This window comes from Perna viridis, chromosome 3, assembly GCF_037379345.1.
Source record: "Perna viridis isolate PV_CMFRI_1.1 ecotype Kerala chromosome 3, ASM3737934v1, whole genome shotgun sequence".
NCBI classification, from domain to species: Eukaryota; Metazoa; Mollusca; class Bivalvia; order Mytilida; family Mytilidae; genus Perna; species Perna viridis.
Genome location: NC_142447.1, coordinates 13,074,090 through 13,097,818, shown reverse-complemented (window position 1 = coordinate 13,097,818; position 23,729 = coordinate 13,074,090). Strand labels below are relative to the sequence as shown.

At 34.1% G+C, this 23,729-nt stretch overlaps 1 protein-coding gene across 9 annotated transcripts in view; it reads right to left on the bottom strand.

The window, feature by feature from the left end:
• Positions 1 to 12,519, bottom strand: part of LOC148621066 (uncharacterized) — a 30,443-nt gene extending 17,924 nt beyond the window's left edge. For 3 of the 9 annotated variants that reach the window (XM_088575084.1, XM_088575087.1, XM_088575091.1), the window contains exons 1-13: positions 12,437 to 12,518; positions 11,567 to 11,721; positions 11,049 to 11,135; positions 9,222 to 9,335; positions 8,573 to 8,921; positions 7,044 to 7,068; positions 6,220 to 6,335; positions 4,697 to 4,749; positions 3,207 to 3,221; positions 2,433 to 2,518; positions 1,960 to 2,065; positions 1,281 to 1,709; positions 98 to 237 (exon numbers count right to left, since the gene is read on the bottom strand). In XM_088575084.1, the coding sequence (XP_088431210.1) occupies positions 98 to 237; positions 1,281 to 1,709; positions 1,960 to 2,065; positions 2,433 to 2,518; positions 3,207 to 3,221; positions 4,697 to 4,749; positions 6,220 to 6,335; positions 7,044 to 7,068; positions 8,573 to 8,921; positions 9,222 to 9,335; positions 11,049 to 11,135; positions 11,567 to 11,680 (1,634 nt within the window). In that variant the 5' untranslated portion in view covers positions 11,681 to 11,721; positions 12,437 to 12,518. Of the gene's footprint in view, positions 1 to 97; positions 238 to 1,280; positions 1,710 to 1,959; positions 2,066 to 2,432; positions 2,519 to 3,206; positions 3,222 to 4,696; positions 4,750 to 6,219; positions 6,336 to 7,043; positions 7,069 to 8,572; positions 8,922 to 9,221; positions 9,336 to 11,048; positions 11,136 to 11,566; positions 11,722 to 12,212; positions 12,352 to 12,418 lie in introns of those variants that run through there. The other 6 variants (XM_088575089.1, XM_088575093.1, XM_088575092.1 and 3 more) reach the window with 5 other exon arrangements.
• Positions 12,520 to 23,729: the final 11,210 nt, after the last annotated feature.

Sequence of the window (23,729 nt, the reverse complement as noted above, 5' to 3'; positions counted from 1 at the left end):
AACAAAAAAAAAATATATATTTTTACATTAACATTAAGCTTACTTTTATGAAATACAGCTCTTAGCTAAGCTATTCATGTTTGTGTACCTAACTCACCCTGTTGTATCTGAATTGGTTAAACCTGGAACTATTGACTCGCCATTTCCAAATCCAAACGATGACTCCCAGTTACCAAACTGGACATCTACTTTGTTGGTTGACCGATGACCAGGCATTTCCACAGCTGATGCTGGAATCTACAAAAATATATTTATTGAATGCATATTTCATTGTATAAAAATCATCCAAATTACTTTATAATTATCTTCCCTTACAAATCAAGAGTAACAAGAGATAGTCAATTTGACAGCAAACCATATTTTCCCACATCAAAATTAGAATTGTGAACATCCTTATTTCCTAAACAAAAATGACTGCCAATCAGGAACAAGAAAAGCAATATCTGTAAAATGGAATTAGACTTTCACTTTGTAACAGGACGGCTGTTGCAGTAAAGTGTCCCTGAAGGGGGTGAAGGACCACAATTCATAATGGGTACTACCAAGAGAATTAATTTCAATTTTGCAATGCATTAAAAAGTATCAGAAATAACCCCAACCAAGGTTTAAATATTTAAGTGGCGTACCATCACCTCCAGAAAAATTTTACTGGAATAGCCCTGAAACAATTTAGCCAATTTTGAAAAGAATCTGCCAAATACATTTCAAGTTACTGCACAGACAAGGATCAAAATCTCTATTTTGACAACCAAAATGCAACTTGGGAACTACAGAAGTGATATCTGTAAACATCGAACTTGACCTTCATTTTGTCTTGCGGAAACCACATATCAGAATCTGAAAACAATCTGACAAATACTTCTTAATTTACTGCATGGATTAGTGTCAAAGTCCCTACAAAAATGATATTTTCATTGTAAAAATTTTGCCTGACCTTCATTTAGTCCATCTATCAAATACTTTGCAACTTATTGCTTGAACAATGTTATGCAGCTGCCCACCCACCATACATCCACAAATTATTTTCTCTTTTGAAAAATTCTACCTGTCTACTAAAAATATGCATAAAGACATGTACTTGAAACTCAAGGCCATCATTTCTTTTGAAATGTCATCTGCCCTAGCAGAAAAGCATGAAAATTATTTCAATCAAAACTTCCTTTTCAGCTCAATTTACATAGAAATATTCATTTGAGCACAGACAAATTACAGCTACAAGGATATCTATTAAGAGTTTTACAAATTTTTTAGCCATGTCACTTAATTTTCACATATTGTACCTTAGAAGGTGGAGGCAGTTTAGACCTTTGTGGTTTTGGTCTCTGCTGTGCAGATGAAATGGAATCAGCTTGTGATGTCATTGACATTGGAACACTTTGTCGACTTTGTGCTATGGATGTCAAGTCCAATGGCACAGTTTGCCTGTTCTGTGACAGGGAATTCAAGTCGAGATTAGCTCTTGTTGTGGTCTGTGTCAATGCTGTAAGGTCAATTGTTCCGCCATCAACTCCTGAACCAAGGTTGGAATTTTGTGTAAGTGATGACACCAGAGCATCTACAGCTGCTGAGGACGGTGAGGAAACGGAAATAGAATCTGCTAGTGAGGACGACTGTATTTGATGTCCTCCAAGAGGACCTGTTGACAAATGATTGGTCAAGGATGAAGCACCCATTTGACTGGATAAGGGCTGTCTGGATGCTGAACCAATCTGTAAAATATTGTAATTAATAAAATCAAGTATTTAGTGGATCAAAGAAATCAAAATATTGAGAGCATAAAAACAAACACATTTAAATTACTGGAATATAATAATATCAGAAGGAGATTCTTTTTCAACATTCTGGATTTCTTTAAACTCCAGCCATCCATAAATTACTGTACTTCCTCACATTTACGATTTTTTGTCATACATGATTTTTTCTAGTCAGCAACAATTTATCAATGTACACTGTACTTACCCCAATAGTATTTTTTATAGTCTCTGTCGCCTGCTGATTATACTGTGACAAATAGGAGTCTTGAGATTCACTGGTAGGTTTCTGTAGCAATGCACCAAGGTCAATTCTTACAAAGAAACAAAATATGTCCGATAAAATAAATGTAGATGTACTAAAATCTTAAGAAGAGTAGTAGCCTCAACAAAGCATAAACTCATTTCTAAGATAAAGACAGGAATAAAATTCTATTAACACTATAAATTAAAAAAAAAATACTGCATACATTTATAACTTATCTTAAAACATCACTTCAGGATAAATGAGGTACATTTGAAAAATCCAGCATCAGTAATTTACATTTAAGCACAATGACAAGGTTTTTTATTGGGATTGCAAACAAGAACCATTTCTCTCAATGATAAACACACTGAAATAAATTTTGGGAATTTACAGTACACAATAGTCTTCACTCTTAAGCAACATATAACAGATACCTTTGTCCGATTGTATTTGTTGAGTCTGAAATGGGCTCTGGATCTCTACTCTGCACACTGGACTCGAACACTTTAGTTTCTGTCAACTGGAAAAAAGATGGCTTGCAATAGGCGGTGTAAATACATATTCAAGAAAAGGATACTTATAAATAAAGCAACAAAATTATTATATCAAGAATAATCTTAAAAAGTAATTTCTCCAGTGCTCTTTACTGAAAAAGAGATACAGTCAACAAATTTTAAATAGATTGTGTATTGAAATTTCTATATACATGTACAATAGGGGAAAGTTATCTGTAATGGTTGCATTTAAGTACATGTAGAATTAATAATTGACACAACATAAAATCATGCATTGCTCATCGAAACCTTTTAACATGCAAATATAATTGTAGCAGATTTTCACAAACAAGCATTTTTTTCATCCTAGGACTCCGTATTTTAGAAGAGACTGTGAAAAAAGGTTACCGCCAACAGATGTTCTTCAATGTTTTTTTTTTGGATAAAATGCCAGCTACCTGAACAAAGAAACTTATTCAGCCTACATCCTCAAGTAAGTTAAAAACTTTTCAATGGAACAGCCCCTAAATTCAGAACATCATAACCTCATTTCAAAAGATAAAATTCCTATAATGGTGGGAGGCAAGAACTCTTTTTTTAAGGAATGCTGATTCAGTAGAAAAAAATTGACAATAAATTATTCTAAATATTCTACAGTAGACCTGTATCCCATTTCTGACACCAGACATATATGAAGTGCAGTATTTGTCCTACCTTAGACTTCTGATTCTGAAATTGTGAATATGACAAAAATATTGAGTATTAAACTTTTCACAAAATGACATTTACAAATTAACATTTAAATAGCATATGGAAATAAGATCATTACAAGTTTAAAGTATCTTGCCTCCCGAGCAGATAGTTTACGTCAAAATGTCAAAGTTTTCCAGTAAAATTTGTGACTTTTAAAGAATTTTAGGAGATAAATGCATACAGGGACCATTCCAAAGATTTAGTACATGCACACGTTTTAAGTGTCAGCAAATACTACAGAAAGAACATGAAATTTCCAACTGCTACTACTTTATCATTTGACAAATATTTCAGTGAGTAAATGTTTTTCAAGTCCGCCTTTATACATTATATACAAGTAAGTGCAAAAATCCCTTTTTTTTCCAAAGCAAAAGGTTGAAATGTGAATCACTTAGAAATGGAGTTTATCACAAGTGGATTTCAAGAAAAAATATATTAAAAAAATCATTTTGATAGGTGCCTTCTAACAGAATATACAATGAATTAAGAAATTAATGTATTGTTTTTTTTATTAATATGAAAAATGCAATGGCCAGCAATCAAACTTGTCAATCAGGATATACAGTCAGTTTCTCTAACAATATTCTTCAATTAAAGTAATTTTGTGTACTTTGTTTCTTAAGTGTCTTTCAAAAGCACCTTAAGCAATTTCTTTCAACTAGACAATATTCAGCAAGCCAATGATTTTAAACTTGAGATATAACGTTCCAAATAAGCTTGCGTTCATCAAAAACTAGAAAGCATGAAACCAACAACAACTTTATATATGGATTTTATATTATTATAAGTAGTATGATTGACCTTCCAACACACCCAATCATGCAACTCATCTACACAGACAGTATGTGATATTGTCTTCCTTATTTTGTAGACTTCTATCAACTGAAATTAAATTTTATCACTAATACATTTAATACAGATTGATCCCCCTTAAAGGTGAAGAAAATGTATGGCAATAAGGGACTGACTTGATTAGATGTTTTCCAGATTTTTACCTTTCAAGTGGTGATTCACAAAAATAAAAAACTACACATTTTAACCTTTTGACTTGAATCGCAAAAAATAAATGCACACAAAATTTCTGAATTTACAGCACATAGTTAAGAAAATCTGAAATAACACATGAATATTCCACCTTACTGCAAGGAGTGTTCCCATTAATCTTACTCAAATCAGACCTGTCCATGATGTGAGTGCACATTCCAATAATTCTTAAAAAAAAGTATTCCATCCAACATAACTATCATCATTAAGCATTACAGCAGAGTGCAAAATTAACAGTTAACTGATAGGTAGTATTTACTAATCAAGATTTATGAATTCACAGAGAGCTCTTTAACATACAACCAACAAATGAACAAACTTAGAGATGTAGGTCTTTGCAGTCTCAAAAGCTAATTAAGCACATCCTTTCAATAGTAACAAATGCTGCAAAGCGGGTGAATACTTACATTTCCTTGCCATGTGTCATCATTCCAATCTTCTATACCATCTCCCCATGGACCTACAAAACAAAAAAGAAAAATGAGCATGCTTTCATATTTTGGGTGATGAATACCATACATAGCAAAGAAAAAAAAAACCTGTTGACTGCATCATTTCTTTAAATATTTTAATATAAAAGTATTTGTGAATTTTTCAACACCAATGGGAAGTACTTTTTACATGTTTTCCCCACAAATTTTTTAAATTGTTCAAATTCCTAGTTGAATATGATTTCTTGTAGGGTGAACATTTTTCAGCTGATATTCCATGCTTTCTTAAGTAGACCATTTCATCAATTAAGTGTACTAAAATTTGTGCAAGACTGCCACTTTTTCATATGATATTGAACATGCTAACCAAATCTTTAATTTGACTTGGCCAGGAATCAAATCTTGCCTCTACCACTATACTCGAATTCACCTCAGCCTGTTTGCAGTTTTTTTAGATTAATTTTTTTATTACTCAAAAGTTCCCATCCCATAAGAAACTTGCCATTTTATTTATGTCATTCTGTACTACAACTCTCATACAGTTATTTCTCGTTCTTACCTCCGAGATCAAAATATTTCCATATTTATTTTTTCTATGAGAAGTTTGCACTGAACGCATTGCTTATCTGCTATCTTGTTTTTATGGATATTTCGAGATGTTCTCTACTATCTCACAATTGAAGAGCTGAAATACCATGATTTCCCGTCATATTTCTGGTTCCCGGCCAATTCAATACTACATGTAGTAAGTCTCATATTGGGTACCAGTTGTAACATTTTCATTCGAAACTTAAGGTTTTTTCTTCCACTAAAGGTTAAGAGCAGAAATATGGCGGGAAATCATGGTATTTCAGCTCTTCAATTGTGAGATAATAGGGAACATCTAAAAATATCCATAGAAACAAGATGGCGGATAAACAGTACATTCAAAATTCTCATAGAAAAAAATAAATATGGAAATATTTTGATCTCGGAGGTAAGAACAAGAAATAATTGTATGAGAGTTGTAGTACAGAACGACATGAATAAAATGGCATTTTTTGTAAAGGAACTTATGAGTAATTTAAAAGATAATTTAAACAAATTTAAAACAGGCTGAGGTGAATTCGAGTACACAAGTAAGCTTAATTCTACTTGTCCACAGGTCTAGAAGCCATCCTTTTTAAATTTTTCTATTTCAGCATCTTGATCCTTTTTAAACAAGAATAAAATAAAAATTAAATGCATACAAAATGTACACTGATTAAGGAAGTAGACCTAGGGTAGTGGACACAACTCTTAAAAATCATTGAAACGTTTGTATACAGCATTTTATATGCATCTTATGTAAGCATCTAATTAACTTGGATTGATTTTATTCTGCTTCAAACAAAAGCTTGAGAGGTTTGGTGAAATTGAATATGATAAAAACATATCACTGATTTCAAGAGTTATGTCCCTTACCCTAGGTCTACCTCCTTCAGAGAATTTTCTGCTTTATATATACAAATCATATAAACCTGTATTGTTCTCCTTCTCCGCATTTTCTGCTGTTTCATTGGTCCATGTATCAATCTGTGGTCCCTTTTCAAACTTTTGTGGCTGTCGATCTCTGCTGGATTGTGAATTGAAACTCCTGAACAAACAACAGACCATCTCAGATGCAACAAAATTTGGGTTGCCAAAAGGAAACATTTACATGTACAATGCTTGCTAGTAAAACATTCTCTTTTTCTTAAACTTCATAATACCATTTGTAACGGACAGCAGTTTACTTACATGGCATTACTTTATTCATACAGATCAAACTTTAAATAATTCCTTTTAAGTTAAACAGATAAATTCCTCAAGACAACCACATTCAAATTTGTATGCATATTTTCTTTGTCCTTATCTCTTTTATCTCAGCAAATTTATATCTTATTAATACCATGAGTAAGTTACAGTCATGGAATCAAATTAACCATTTCAAGGTTTCACCTATCAGAATCACAACAAATATAAGTGTAACAATTTCTGATATAATCCTGCTGCCAGATCTTCATTGTATTCCAATGTCACCATTAACTTACAAATTAAAAATCTGACAATCAAAACTTCCTTGTCTGAACAGTACAAGGAACTATTTGAATGCCTTAAATTCAAGAAAAAATTTAAAAATGCACCTCTAATAAGTCCTGAGTTTACTGTAATTTATGGAAAATTAGATTTTGTTTAAATTTTCTATAGGAAACAGCCTATATTCTGTGATAAATTATGGACAATAAACACGGCACACTAGATGAGATGAAGCAGTAAAAATTTATAAACTGTTAAATGTGGCAATACTTAAGTAACAACTTACCTTCCTCTTCCACGCCTTGATCCTCCTATGAATAAAAGGTATTACCACAATATACAATACTGACACAGCACATTACATAATTATAAAAATTTTGTGACTGAGATTTGTTTTAGACACGTTATAGCAGTGTTTGAATGTAACAAAAAAATGAGATCATCAATAATTATAAGCAAAGCAGGTCATGTTTTCAATAAGAAAATGCAATAACAATCCAAAACTAAGTTATTTCATTTTGTGTTTTTGTATAATAGGAATCAAGGGATGACCTCAAATTGTTACCCAATCTATGAATATACAAAGGATACACTACACTCATTAAATAAAATCAATTTGCATAAACCACATTTCTGCAAAACAAAGAGATGAACAGATATTTTTTTTTTGCTTTTTAACTTTAAATATATTTGAATTGGAATTTTTCATAATTCTTTTAGCATGGTAAGCCACACAAATTAGCTATACACTAACACAAGAAAGACACTTGCCCTACTGACTGTCAAATATTTGACTATACAGTGTGAGGAACCACTGCTCGCCAGCTCGCCAAATACGAGTAGATGTGTATTTTGGCGAGTTCTCATTTGCTTACACTCGTCAATTAGGTGACTGTCATTTGATTGGCAAGTTCCAAGGAAAATGAACCAGCCAACAGGCTATTTAGTAAAACATCCCTAATAACATCATTCATTAAAAAATGTTCCCGACATTTTCAGAAGTTTAGCTTGAATATGTCAAATGAATTTTGGCATGATATGCACAATTTTATTCACTTGTAAAGCATTGTTCATGAACTGCCATTTGAATTTCCGGTAAGTGGGATGTGCCAAAACCTAGGTGACAGTCCTGATCTCGTATTAGTATTCAAACTAAATTATCTTGGTAATTTAAGATTTTTTACCTTGCAAATTAGTTGTTTATTGTCAAAATAAAAATGAACAAGAAGCAATTGATTTTCTTGTTTCATAATGATGAATCTGTTGAAATATAATTAAAATACGAGTTCAGAAATGGAGTACTTATTTTGTTACTGTAAAGAACATGAAAAACTTAAATGGGAGCGAATATTCGAAAGTGGAAAAGTTTTTGATAAATTTAAAACAAATGAAAAGATAGTTGAAGAAAGAAAAAGAAAGGCAGAAGACAGTCAAATCCAAGAGAAAAGAGATGATAGTACAGAAAAAAAAACCAAAAATGTGGCTAGTTGAATTCATATTTGGCTAGCAAGATCAATATTCCACTAGCCAGAATGGCAAGTTGGGAAAAAAAATGGTTTCTCACACTGCTAAATTAAAAATGTTTTGAAATTTCATATCCAAACTACCCCATCAAAATAAGATCTTCGATTACATCCTTGCATGAAGTTTGAAACGGACAGAACTTTCACTTCTAAATCATACATATCATGACACCTAACAACACTGGAATGTATGGAAATCTTTTGAAAGCTTATTATAAATGAGGAATGTTAGATCTTGTATCGAGTGAAGAGTAATAGAATATTCAAATTTAAATAAGATTGATATCCTTACCCCTTCCTCCTCTTCCTCTACCACGCCCACGACCATCAAAGCCTCTTTCCTGTCCAAAGGTTCCACCAAATTCTCCAGCATCATTGTCATTATTTATATTATTGTCTCTATTTGGTCTATCTCTTCCCCTTCCTCGGGCAGCTAAACGTGGTGGTCTGGAATCATATCTGTTGTCATACCGCCTTCCTCTCCTTGAAATATTTTCTGACCGGTCTTTGTCTGGAATCTTTTCTCTCTCTGGTGTTTGTTCTGGTTCCTCTGTCTTTTCATCAACATGATTTGTAGATGGCTCTGATTTTGTTGGCGGAGGAGCCTTCTTCTTTTTTTTTCCTGTTTCTTTCCATTCACCCTAAAATATTAAACAAAAATGATAATATCACTTGATTTTAAAGATGATAACTTAACAATCTTACCTTATATTATGCATGTAAAGAGCACACATTTGGCATTTGATTCCTGCTTTCAGCATTGGTTCACTGCTTTTTAACATGCAACAAATTATTGAGTGAGGTCCAAAATGAACTAGATTAATACAAATTCTCCTAATTTAATCCATGAAGTTTTCAAAAATCCTGCAAACCACACTATTTCAACTACATGTACATTTATACACAGTGTTGACTAAAATAAAAAAATTTTTGCTATTTACCTGCATCATATTGCCTTCTATCAACATGTTAATTGCTTTCTCTGTGTCATTACTACAGTCCTGTAAAGCTATAGCTACTTCTAATTCTTCTGTTATACCAGTGATATCCATCACCTAGATTTAAAATAAACAAATAAAACTCATGATAAATACAAAAATGACAAGGCCAGAAAAAAATGATTTGTTTACGATCACCCCTCTAAAATTTTGCAGGGTTGATATAAAGGGTTTTTAAAAACTTTTATTTTTATTATTTTAAATTTTGAAATAAGTGAGACAGCCAATTCATAATACAATAAATAAGTGAGACACCCAACTCAGAATACAATAAAAACCAATCTGCAAAGATTAAACATGTAATAGACTACATGCAAGTCCATGACCAAGAGCACACGTGTTTTTAAAATCAATTCTAAATACAAACAGCAGTATGTCTTCGTTTTCCCATCTAGAATGGAAAAAAAAATAAAGAACAAAAACCTAACCTTTATTTTCTTTTTTTCCCTTCAAGACAGTAGGCAGGCTTTTATTCAAGATTGTAAGTAAAACCTTTTGGGTAGGGTCTCCGAAGGATGGTTGGTAGGGTGACCGGAAGCATAACATTTTTTTTGGCTCTAGCACTTTCCTGTCCACTAAATGTGTTCATATGACCAGTTACGTCTTAAATCCCCAGTACTACATTAGTAATAACTAAGTATAAAACCATCAAGTGATATCAACTAGCAGTCAAACTGACAGCAAACTAGACTTTCCAGTGTTATAATTAGAATTGTGAATAACAAAGCCTGAACTTTCGTTACAATAATGGGTCAAAGACAGAAATGGCAGAATTTCATTGAACAAAAAGTAGATAACAGACAGGCTTGAAATCAGATTCAACAATATGGGACCCGTACCTGATGCTGTATACCAAATACCAAGGGATATTAGTAGTTGCCAGGAAAAGTGTTACAAAAATAATTTCTGCCTACCCTCCTAACATTCACCATACTATAACCTGATTTTCACTATGAAATTCTGCCAAAAATGACTGCAATTTAAGATAAACAAAAGCAAAATTTGGACTTGACCTTACACTCGTCACAAAAAAAAAAAATCTGTAATATCTGTAGATTGCCCGTTTTGTGTGTTCACATTTAGGCCATGTTTTTGGATTTTGATGTATTTAAATAATCCCACTGCTGACTCTTCAGTTTTTACCGATTTTTCTATTTTAAGCAGACCTAGCATTATCCTCATTAAGAGATTTACTTTAATCATTCAAGTATCTAAGTCAAGAGCATTTAGGTATTGTTTAATTAGTCTAAAAACATCTTGATGTCAATAGTATGCCTACATTGTAAATTGTAAAGGATTCCTTAAGGCTATGATTGAATTTGTACAAGAGTTATCTGCATCATGTACTGTTCATTCAATCTGTCTCAAAAGCTCTTTTGTTTAAAAGACTGAACACTGCAATTTGTGCTTACTTATACATACAAGTATTTTAAATCAATCTTTAGCTATATTTGACTACAGGAAGTCTCTGACTGAAATAAACTCATTTTCCAGCAGAAGTCTGACACTGATCTGGAACCAAATCAGTGAACAAACCCTTACTCTTTCTAACATCTAAAACCATGTTGGAACTGAAATTACAGCAAAATTTTTTGACCCAGTAAAGGCTGCTTCAGTCAAATATTTGGGGGACCAAATGTCCACTAATTTCTGAATATGTATGAATTTGTGATGACTGCAATAACTAGCCCTCATAATTTTTAAAAGTTAGTAGATAAAGACATAGAGCTACAGGTTATATAATGGTATTACAAGTATGTAAACATGTACCTGTTTAACTTTTTGTTTAAATGCTGTCTCATCTAATGAGTTGGTATCATTTGTCAGCTGTGCAAGCCTAATCTGTTCGGGAGTCGCCTGTGAAAATAAGTAAAATGTTAACTCAAATCCATGGTTTTGGAACCTTAAATGAACATACAGTCGGTCTTACAGAAAGGATGGTCAAAGCATCATTTTAATAAGCCCAACCAAGGACTCGACTCCCCATTCAGACATTTTTTCTTACTAATTTGCCTACCACTACCAGTACTTTCTTTTTACAAAATTGAGGAGCATGAACTTTTAAACTTTAGTTTTTACACTTTAAAACTCTTTCTCAAATTTTGGAGTTCCATAACTCTGAAACAAAAATGGGAAAATTAAAGGGAATGCCCTTCCATCACCCATGAATTATAATAATAATTTATTGTCTTGCATGGTAATGAAAGTTTCAATAGTCATACCATCAACACTATAATTAATTATTAATGGTTCAAGGGTGGTAAACATATACATTGTGACTTCCTTACCTGAATTTTCTGAGGAGGGCCCTCAGCTTTCGTTTGTGTTTGTGGGGTGGATTTACCATGTTTCTCCTTCGAAGATCGCGTGTTCCCCCGCGATGAAGACACCGCAGCACTCATCCTGTACACTTATTTACACAACACTATATACAAATCAGATACTGAAATGAAAGCAAAGCAAATTATCAATGGCAGTCTAATCCGTAATCATTTCTCGGAAATTATAAACATTTGCAAGTGTGACAGCTACAAATAAGGGTTATTTCATGTGCATCATTAAATGGGTTTGCATTTCATTTGTACAAGTTAATTCCTGTGTCAGCATCTTCATGATAAAAGTTGTACAAGAACAGCACACTACAGTCCAACTAAAAAACATGGGTAGCCGAAGACACTTCCTTTGATAAAACTGTTTTACATAATAGTACTATGGGAAAAGGATTGCAAAACATTTTCGATGAATAGGGAATTTTCTGAGAGAAAATAAGATTATCGTCTGGTCCGAGTGTCAAATGTTGACATCAGAAACGGGAAGTATTTTATTCTCGTGACAACAAAAAGGGTTAAAAAATGGAAGAATAAGGCAGCCAATTCATATAAAATTGAAATAAACGAATCTAATAAACGGTACTTGTGATATTTAATTCTATACCCTGAAAAGATTTGATTAGTAACCAAAGAGGAAACCATGTGACGCCATGCTGGATTTCTTTCGTCATTCACACACGCAAAATAAATTAGACAATGGAAATTTCGACAAAAACATGTTTTCACATGGACACATTATGCAAACACATAGTTCATGAGAAAGTAAAAGATTCAAATAAAGGAAAAAGTCAATCAATAACAAAATTTTACCAGGGAACCCGATTTTACCTGGAAATGGTCTCACAATATCATTTGATCACGTGACTCGAATAGAATTCGCGCCGCCATATATAAAATTTCCGTGAATACGTCATGAAGGGATTCCCCAACGATTATAAAGCAGACGAGACTACAAATTCCATATAATTGAAGTAACGGTAAAAGACACTCACTATGTACAGGATTTTTTTAATTTCATGTTAATCCAAACAGGTTGAAGCTGGAAATGAACGGAATTCCCTTCAACTTCCGGTTAATCCTCCGGAAAATTACGGAAATGTGATTAGCAGAAGGGGACATAACCCAATAGCAAGTGCGAGCATGTTCATTTATTCTATTCATTTACAATGACAAAGAGAAACGTTTTCTTTGTCACTGATATTGATTCAAAAACATAAAAAGAAATATTTTCGCGTTTATAATTAGTAATACATGTTTGTGTAAATGGCAAATAACATACTGTGAATGAGCAATGAAGGGGACCATGATTCTAGCAGAAATCGAGGATTTATATATTCTCTATACGGAAATCAAACGAATGTAATCCAGGGACAAATACCAGACATGGAAAACAGACACAAACAATAATGAATAAAAAATTAACAAAAAATATTGCATTTAAAGTAACAAAAGTAAATGAGCAACTCGGGCTCCACTAAAAACTGGGAGCCGACGATGGACTAGATGTAACGGTAGGGTAGACTAAAAGAGGAAAGTAAACCTATCACACGTTGAACAAATCAGTTTTCATGGTGCAGATGGATACACCGTAACGGTGTACGAGTTCACGATGAGGACCATAAAACTTCTGTAGTGATGACTGAAATCTTGTAGCAACGCAATTCGTATATATTTATATGAATATGATACAATGAGTGTAGATCATTTCTTACCGACAGGGCCTCTGACCACAGGGGCTTTCTCTCACTATGAAATATGCAGTCAGAATCTAGTTTATTAGTTTGTCTATATTTGATAGTGGGAGCAAGCCCCTGTGCTCTGACCAATGAACACAGAAAAAAAATATATATATACCCCTCTTGTTTAAAAAAAGACACCCCTTATTTATGAAGATATTCTTTGCATGTAATATTCTAGCTCTTCTGTTTTAATACCATTTATTTATTGCAACACATATAAAGTTAACGTTTCTCGATCCCTGCTTTCCTCACTGAATGAGTTGCCATCATCGCCATCATCATCACCAACATCATCATCTGTCATATGCCGAGACTGACTGTCAACTGACGCCCGCTTTATGTATATATGAGATAATGAATGTCCATATAAGGCCACCAGAATGAAAGATTAATCATACCGGGAACCAAGATCCTAGCGGAAATCAAAAGAACGTAATCCAGGGGTTAAGACCAGACAGGAAAAACATACACACACAGCAAAAAATATGATAACCAAAATAGTACTTACAAAGAAACAAAAGTAAATTGGCAACTCGACTCCACTAAAAATTGTGAGCATGGACCAGGTGCACCTTTAGGGTAGCGTCCTCTGCTTTTCTAGAAACACCCGCCGAGTTGCTCATGAAAGTCAAACCAGGGAAAGAGGAAAGCGAAACTATGACATTGAACAAATCGGTTCTCATGATGCAGATGGGTACACCATACCGATCCACGAATTCATGATGACGACCTTACAAAAACTTTTGAGTGATGATTGAATTCTTCAGCACCATAACTCTGTACAAGAAGACTAATTGTAAGAAGTCTAGCGCGGTACAAAAAAGCTTGTGTAGTTAGGCAAACCCTGGTATAACGGTTGAATTATGATATGAAACCGCCATACGCAAGTGCTGAAGGGATGTTGCCACAGATGAAGGAAAGTTAACACTACAGAATGAAAAGTCATAACGTTGGTCATTTAGTTTGGTCAATAGTTTTCCTTTTCCAACGATCTCTAAATGTAGGGTCAAGATATGACCGACTTTACTGTGTCTGTAGTGTCCTTTATCTCATTTTTTTGGTTAAATGCGATGTATCAAATCTCCGAAGCTAGGATTGTTTAACGATAATACCTCATCTATATAGCGGAAACTGAGATCAAAGGATATGGCTACACGATGTTCCTTTCCTTTGGATCAAATTAGCTACAAAGTCAGCCTCATGAAAGTGAAGAAAAAGGTCATTGAGTAGAGGAACACAATTTATTTCCATTGGAATGCCGACCGTTTGTTGAAAAAATGCGTCCACCACACTGGACAAATATGTAGTCAATAAAAATTCCAGCATTTTGAAAACATCTTCGTATATTTAGAAGAAGATTTGGAATCGTTTTTTACGAAGCGGGAGGAATCTCTACCAAATACTACGTATCTGTACCTAGGTGTTCCGTCTTTTCTGGAGTAACAACGATGTATAATCATTTTTGAGTCTGGATTTTAACTGAGTATGAGGAATAGAAATATAAAGGGTTGAAAAATCATAGATTTAATGTTATTGTATTATGATAATAATCCTGAATTGAGGATTTCCAGAAGATCTTTCAAATTTTCGAGGATCCATATTGAATAAGTACCACTACATGGGCGACACGTGTTGTGGTGGAACTGGAGACCCTTTTTGGCAGCTGTGAGTATAGAAATTAAAAGTGATGAAAGAGGTGTAGTGGTACATTTTGCAGATCCAGATATGTGGCGTTGTTTGTATGGATTCTTATGCAGTTTAGAAATCCAGTACATTGACGGTAGATCACAATCATCGTCTTTAGTAGAGAGACCAAAAGAGGACAGCACGGATTTATGGTTTTCCACTATTTCTTCGTAGGAGAGCGTGGTAGCAGTGTAGGTCTTATTACTGCTACTATTTTCTACTTCTACATCCGATAATAAACATTGGTTGTAGTGCGTTTTGCAGCACAAAGACAAGGCTTTTGGGGCTTTGTCCTGTATAGTAGACAATATTTTGGATTCATCGGGGTCTTTGACAACAGATGTAGCATTGACACTCATTGACCTACTTAAAACTTTCATACGTTTCAAAATTAAACACCTCAAAGCCTTTTAATCGGCATCTAAATATTGATTAACACAAGTTCTAAACTTAACTTAACTTTAATGGGACTGCATGACGAAAATTAAAATATTCTCACAAAATGTGTAGCAAAATCACTGTTCACGCTGTTTTGGTTGCATGCGATGCGAATGACGTATAGCATTCCGACACATTCTTCCAATGATTATCATTTGGTCTTTTTATTTTATTTTTTTTTTATCACATACACAATTTACATTTCGGCCGTTTTCACGACATTGGACGAAAAACATCATTCAAATGAAATGTTCATATTTTAAAACTTTACGACCAAAAGCGTTTTGTCGTCCTATTACGATATATAGACAAACCGTTAAACCTAGAGCCTTGCATATTTTCTAAGATCAGAATATTAAGTTCAAATTTCTGCAAAATATCGATCTTCTTGTTATATTCGTCAACAGATTTTCGGTGGCAATGACAATTTTTGTCATGCATCGTACAATTATTAGTAGTATAGATGGTGAATTAGTCAGAGACAACAACAACAACGGGAAGGGAAATATCAGCTCAAGGCTACCCATGGGTCTTCAATGAACGAGGAAACATTCACACCAATGGGCAGGCTGCAACTGGCCGAAAAACATTATTCATAGGTTCGGTGAAATACTTGCCTTTATATACTCCAGCAACATAAAGTAAATTGAAGGTGAAAACGAAACAAGACATACAGACGTCAGAAATTCCCTACCGGTGCACCTGGTCTATGCTCCCAACTGAGTCCGAGTTTCTCATTTACGTTTGTTTCTTTGTACGTATTATTTTGGTTATTTTATGTTCGTTCTTTGTTTTGTGTGTTTGTTTTCCATCTCTGGTCTTTGTCCCTGAATTATATTCTTTTGATTCCCGCTAGTTTCCCTTGATTACTCAAAGGGAGCAAAAAATGCAGGCGGGGTTAAAGATCATTGATCACAATCCTCCCCCTTTAAAACTGACCACTGTGCAAAATATTACACCATTAAACATGCCTAAAAATCAGTTCAAAAGGGTCTGAGCCCCTCGTTAAAACATAAAGAAACTGATTATACGTTACACAAATGCATAAACAAAGGACTACTAGCAGTTAACTGACATGCCAGCTCCAGACCAATTTAAACCAACAAAAAGTTAAATCATCACCGCATGTAATATGAATCCCAATTCTTCTCTTGCTGGGTTGAGAACCACGGTACATCCTAAGTAATACAAAATGGACACAACCCATGTCATAACGAAAACTGCTTTTAAGTACATGTATATAGTGTGTCAGTTTCTATGTAAAAATCCTATGTGCAAATCAACGTTAACCCAAAAATGCTATCTTTAACAATTTGACAACAATACCCTAATCAACGGTTTAGTCAAAAAAGTACTGAGCTTTCTGTGTGTTTTTTTTAAAGAATATTGCCATAAAATGTAGAATGGAAGATACCCGCACGTATTAATAGCCTTTTCGTTTACCAGTACAAGAGCGATTGAAAAAAATGTGAATATTTTTACGAGTTTGTGATATTGGAAACTTTGATATAGTAATTTCCCGGTTATATAAAGATTTCTTTCGTTGAAATCTGAAACATTGTTACAAATACTAGCAAATCGAAAAATTGTGATATATAAAAACCATACGATGGTGACAAAGGAACGCCGCCATCTGCAACTTGATGGTTAACCATTGGGAAATAGGGTATGTAAGTCTTTTTTGATTTTGCATTGTTATACAGTGTTTCGAGTACCCGGAAGTAAACAATAAAATGCAGATCGGTCTTCGGTTTTCAATACGTTCTACGTCGTAAATTCCGGTAAAGAAAATGAAACTAGAACGAGACTTACATACCCTATGAAAAAAATATATCATTCATTTGTCGTATACTACCGGTATTGATCAAGAAACGCACATTCTTTATTATCAGTAAATGTTTTATTCAAAGAAAGTTCTCCAAGATATAATTATATCTTTAGTATAAATATTGAAGTCGTTGCTGTTAAGAGCCAAAGTATTAATTGGTCCGAAATAAGTGGTGCGCAATCGGTCCCCATGGGAATTGCAATAACTTGATAATAAACGGAATCGCCAAAGCAAACGAAAATGTTGTCTAACAGGAATTCGAGTGCTAGTAAGCATATGAATAGAATTCCAATGAACGTAGTTTTTAGGTTTTTCGTTACTAAAAAAATGATCTTCAAGAATTCGAGCAAATATAGTCACATCCGGTTTATCAACGGAGCATTCGATAAGATATGCGAATTTTTGTTTTATGAAATTATATGGAATGTGTTGTGTATAGGGTAGAAAAAAATCAGAACTTTAAACAAATTCGAAAGAACCCACACGGGCATGTAATTTATCAAGCACTTCAAGCAAGTTTTTTTACATTAAAAAAAAAGTCAATGGTATAATATTATCAGTTTGAATATAAACACATTCTTAGCTTAAAAGTGTTGCGTCAAAATGCTTTATGGAGTCTGTAGGTATACCATGGATTTAACAAAATATATTTTCCTTGATTTTTCCGATGCAGTCGGTAAAATTTCGCTTTTTACGTTTGATCTTAAAGACGCTCTGCCATGGAAACGCAACCTGATCCAATTCTGCTTCCCAATTGGTCAGATACTGGTAACATAGCGGCGTTCGAAAAACTGCGTCGGCCATCTTTTTTTAAATATAGTATTTGTTTTTTATTCTAGAATTACATCCCGTTGGCCTTAGACACTCATCGCTTGTCCTCATCGAACATCCTATATATACTATGCCCCATTTGATATAAAATCCTGACTTTCCTCACTGATTTTACTCAAAAATTTTGATGAATCATCACCATATTTGAGAAAAATCGCTATATCCACGGAAGCAAGCACAATATGTGGTCAATAACAGGTCTTGAGTAGCCACGAGTGGAGGCAAGAAATTAGATTTTGCGTCCATCAGGAGTTGAATATTTTAATGTTAGAATTAAAAATTTAAGTGACTTTAACATAAGCGGAATTGTGATATTGACGATTTCATCAGAAGCTATTAGTGAACATATTTTATTTGATACAAGTGTGTTCAATATATACAATGTCCCAATGACATTATAATTAAAATAAGACCTATCAATGGTTCCGCTAGAACTTTGGTTCCCTCGATTACTCTTCCATTCAGTCCTACATGCAGTAATTGGTCACTGCATGATTAATTGATTGCATGGTCTCCTTTTCATTAAAATGTATTCAAAGTCTATTGTCACATCACAACAATGGCAAAGTAAAATACCAACGTTGCTTATAGAGTGGATATATTTAGTTATAATCAGGGCCGGATCCAAACACTTCAAAAAAGGAGGGGCGAAGCCGAGGTTCCTCAGGAAAAGGGTGGGTGTTAGGACTTTTATTTTTTGCTGATTTTACGTAACAATAACAAATTTTTCAATGAAAAGGGTGGTGCCAATCTCCTGCACCCCCTCTGGATCCACCACTGATTATTACTATATTACACAATGTCACGAACTAAATTTTGTAAGAATTCATTCCTTATGCTTTCAAGGTAGATCATATCAGTTACATAGAACACGAGGACTTGCTCCCATTATCAAAAATTGAGCCCCACTAGTATATTATAGGCTCTAAGCTACCATATGACCGTCTATGATTATTTATACAGTCAGTAGATTTTGTTGGAGAGTAAGGCGTCAGCCAAATACCCAAACAGATCTACTGACTGTCTAACCGTAGACGGTCACGAGAGTTTATAACATTTTTGTATGATTTTGCTTATTCATATTGTGGGTAAAGAAATTAAATTTTGTATCGAACTATATTTCTTGCATGATTTTATCCAATCACGAGTGATCAACATAACACAAAATCGTACAAAACCACAATTAGATAGGGTGATCCTAGATTTCAGTTGCCTCGCTTCAACTCAATTTTCTTTCAAATAAAATCGAATATATCACTATTTATATCTCGATTTCCAAAACAGTGAAAATAAATGAGATGACAATTATGGAAAAGTTGTGTATAATTTTAAAGTAATGGTATACACAAATCTGGATTAATCAAAACACCCCAGAGACATTGAACCACTATTCATAAATGAGATATAAGGATATTTTTAATGGGCGAATGATTCCGTAATATAGAGTTTGGTTCACAAGTTACGTAGCTTTATAACATAATGGTTGGATTAACTTTTGTAACCTTTTCAGTATTGGTATTTACAATATTCAACAAACATTTTTCTACTTGTACAAAACAAAGCAATAGAGGTTCTGTGGAGGCATCGAAGTTTTCGAATTCGGACTTCTTTTGGAAATACCTGAGTCTTTGTGGTCCACGCTTATGTGAAACATATGCCAATGAATATCTTGTAATTAACCACGGTATTCCTGCCATTTGTGGTAGTTGTATATGTGCAAACGATTGTGTCATTACTGGAAAATGCTGCGTCGATCATCTCGTCAAACTTCCAAATGAGGTGTGTGTCGATGAAATTATCATACAGCCTACATATCAAAACATGTCAAAACGTAAATACAAAATGATAACATCTTGTCCACCTTCAGCTGGGACTGAAATATCTAGGAAATGTAACCAATCAAACTTATTAGATCGGATGACATCACTTCCTGTTACATCGAAAATCAATTACGTCACATATGCCAATTTGTATTGCGCCATGTGTCATATGAATAAAGGAGAGTTTGCCGACTGGAATCTTCATTTCAATTGCTCAGTATTAACTGACTTTAATATATTGAGTTCTTTGGATGAACTTATTGAAACTGTTGTTCAGAACAATTGCACAATTAGCACTAAAATTGCCGATCCTGATATTTTCGTTAAGCCGTGTTTTGATGATCCCCATATCATATTTACGTCATGCAATAGAACTGGTACGTGGTTCAGCTATGATAATGCTATAGAAGAAGCATGTCATCGCATTGACCAACGCTCGGGGATGTTCAAGAATGTCTTTTGTTATATGTGTAATCCTCCAACTGGAGTAATGGACGTCATCACATTTTGCCATCCACACAGTTTCTATTACAACGCATGTATGGAAGCTCCATTCGATCAAAGTACATATCCTTACAAGAATGTATATTCCTACCTTGGTCATGTCAATGATAGCACTGAACTAATTGAAAACATCATATACCATAACATAAGCGCAGATGACAACACTCATGATTTTCTTGTTTTTATTCGTCATTGTGAGAATGATTATATTATAGGTGGCTACAACTTAAGTGACTATTTTACTAATTATGATTACTATTATTATGACGTAATAAGCACTGAACCCCTTGTTCGCCAATGGCAGTACCGGATTTCTTGTCCAAAAATTGAAGTATTCAGTATATTCTTCACCTTAGAGCAGCTCCAGAACGAATCTGCTGGGAGAAATTGTAGCTTTAAAGTTGAACAGCAACATTTTGACGTAACATGCAACCGTAAACAAAATCTAATTCGAAAATGTAATGTTACTGGTTTAGGAGGTCACATATTGGAAAAGGGATGTTTGCAGCTTGAGGACAATTTCCTTCTTGCTTACAAAGGATACTATAATGTATTTTGTTATTACTGCAGTGGTATTTTTAATATTTGGGATATGTGCTTGTCCGATTTTGGGCCCATGTACGATTTGTCAAGTCATAAATGCAAGCGGAATACGTTAAAATCTGGACTTTCCGTGGAAATGGTATTTTGTGATGTCTGTTCAAACACAAAAGGTGGGGATTTGGGATACAGATCAATGTTTTCCTTATCCTCCTTCAAGAAATCAGTAACTAGTATAACCTCAAAATCTTGCACCGAAGATCAGTTGTACGATTCAACACTGGTAAGCATTTTAGGTTTTTATATGGAAACGCTCATTCTCATTTGAAACTAAAAAATCCTAACCAAAACATTTGTTTTAATCGAAAACACTAGATGTATTGGCCACATGTCAATGCCACTCTTAACAATATAACGTATGTATCGGCCACATGTTAATGGGTACTCTTCCAGCACAATATATATTGGCCAACATGTCAATGCGACTCTTCAAACACAAAATGTATTAGAGAGTATATATATAAGGGTCTGAAAATTCCCAACGATGTTAGAACTGTCAAATTTGCGAAGCAAATTTTTGTCGTTCCCTCCGCGGGACTCGAACTCGTACCGCTGTGACATCTATGGCAACACCACCTGCACTAAGTCCAGCGCTCTAGACCACTCGGCCAGCTAGGCTATATTAATATATAGCTTTCGCTGGCCGCGTGATTCCTACTCGTAGGATTAATCTAGGGATGTAACTTAGTACACGATGTATTGTAGTACGGGACAGTTCATCTAGGTGTTATTATGTAGAATAGAGGATCAAATTAATGATGCATGTCACAACAAATCAATATTATACAACGTCTCAGAATGTGACGACTCTATTCTCTACACTGCTCCATCGGATCAAATTGATACAGGGAAGATAACGCAAACTTATAGAAGGGTCTGAAAAATTCCCAACGATGTTAGAACTGTCAAATTTGCGAAGCAAATTTTTGTCGTTCCCTCCGCGGGACTCGAACTCGTACCGCTGTGACATCTATGGCAACACCGCCTGCACTAAGTCCAGCGCCCTAGACCACTCGGTGTTGCCATAGATGTCACAGCGGTACGAGTTCCCTGTATCAATTTGATCCGATATATATATATATATATATATATAATGTATTTTAGTCTGTTGGCTACATTGCGTATATAGGTCGCTTTTCTTTCCTGTTTTCACGTTCTGGCCATGTATTTGGATTTGTCTTATTTAAAATGTCCCACAGTTCACGCTTCGGTATTTTCTGCGATATTTAGATGATCTTCCTCAAGATACTCATAGACGAGACATACGTTTAAATCCCCGCATTCATTGTATTTTATTTTATGTTATTTTTCATAGTTATTAGGAAGGAAAGTTATTGATTTCTTTAACGTTAATTTTCAGGATGAGTGCAGAGACTTAAAATGTATTCCAGGGAAAATACTGGTAAACAATTCTTGCATTCCGTTTTTACATTACAGTTCCAAACTCTGTTACGTTTTTGCAGTTGAGTATACAGTTACAGTATTGAAAATCAGGAATTCCAGGAGTACACATGACTTAATGAGCCTAATCAATAAAGGTACATTTATGCAAGAAAGTCTAGGACATAAAAATTACTTCAACATTGATCAATATATGATTTCAGACATACCATGTAACGAGGCACCTGATATATTCAGTGGATATTTGTATTTCGCTTTTTGTCTAAAGTATCAAGTTAATAGACCCCTCGTTGAAAACATTCTACTACGAATGCTTGACTCATCCTTCCAGCTTAATGAATACTCCATGACACACAGCAATGATGTCAACTCTAGTGTTATATTAAATGTCACTTTAAAAAAGAACCATATAGCATTTGACATGCCGACATGGACCAATAGCATGTCCCTAGCAGACGGTTGTATTGTCAACAAATTTGGAACAAAGGATTCTGGTATTGCGTATAGAGTTAATGATCTTCTGTATTGTACCCAAGTAGAATTTAAATCTTCGGAGTATATCGAAGAAAATGATAGACGTGTCGTTGTTAATGGATATTCGATTGATCCACATGAATATCTTAAGGTCAAGAATAATATACGAGTCTGTTCTAAAAGATATCTTGAAATAACATCTAAATTCGCTGTAAAGGACCAAGTATCTGCAACTACTATTCTGCAGTACCTATGTAGTACGATATCTTTGGTGTGTTTGATTATGACATTTATTACCTATGTGTTACTAAGTACACTTCGAACTCTTCCAGGTGTCAATAATATGATCCTTGTATTTTCGCTTATTCTAAATGATGTTTTGTATTTAGTCAGAATGTCAGGCATTAAAAACTTAATATTATGCCAGCTTTTTGGGGTTCTTCATCATTATTTCTTTTTATGCGTTTTTACATCTTTTAATATTTGTACTTTCCATGTTTTTCGAGTTTTTACAGCTAAAGTTTCAAGTGTTTCAGATAAAAACACAAATTTATTATGCAAGTATTCAACTTGTGTGTTTGGGATTCCAGCAGTTATTGTTGCTAGTAATATATTAACTACATTTTTTGTTGAAGACCACCTTTCTATTGGCTACGGCGGAGATATGTGTTTTATCATCCTAAAAACAGCTGCAATTTTTGCGTTGTTGTGTCCAATAGGTTTAATATTGATATCGAACCTGTTCATGTTTTTAATTGCCCTTTACCATATCTGTAACAGGCCTAAACTTTCCGACGACA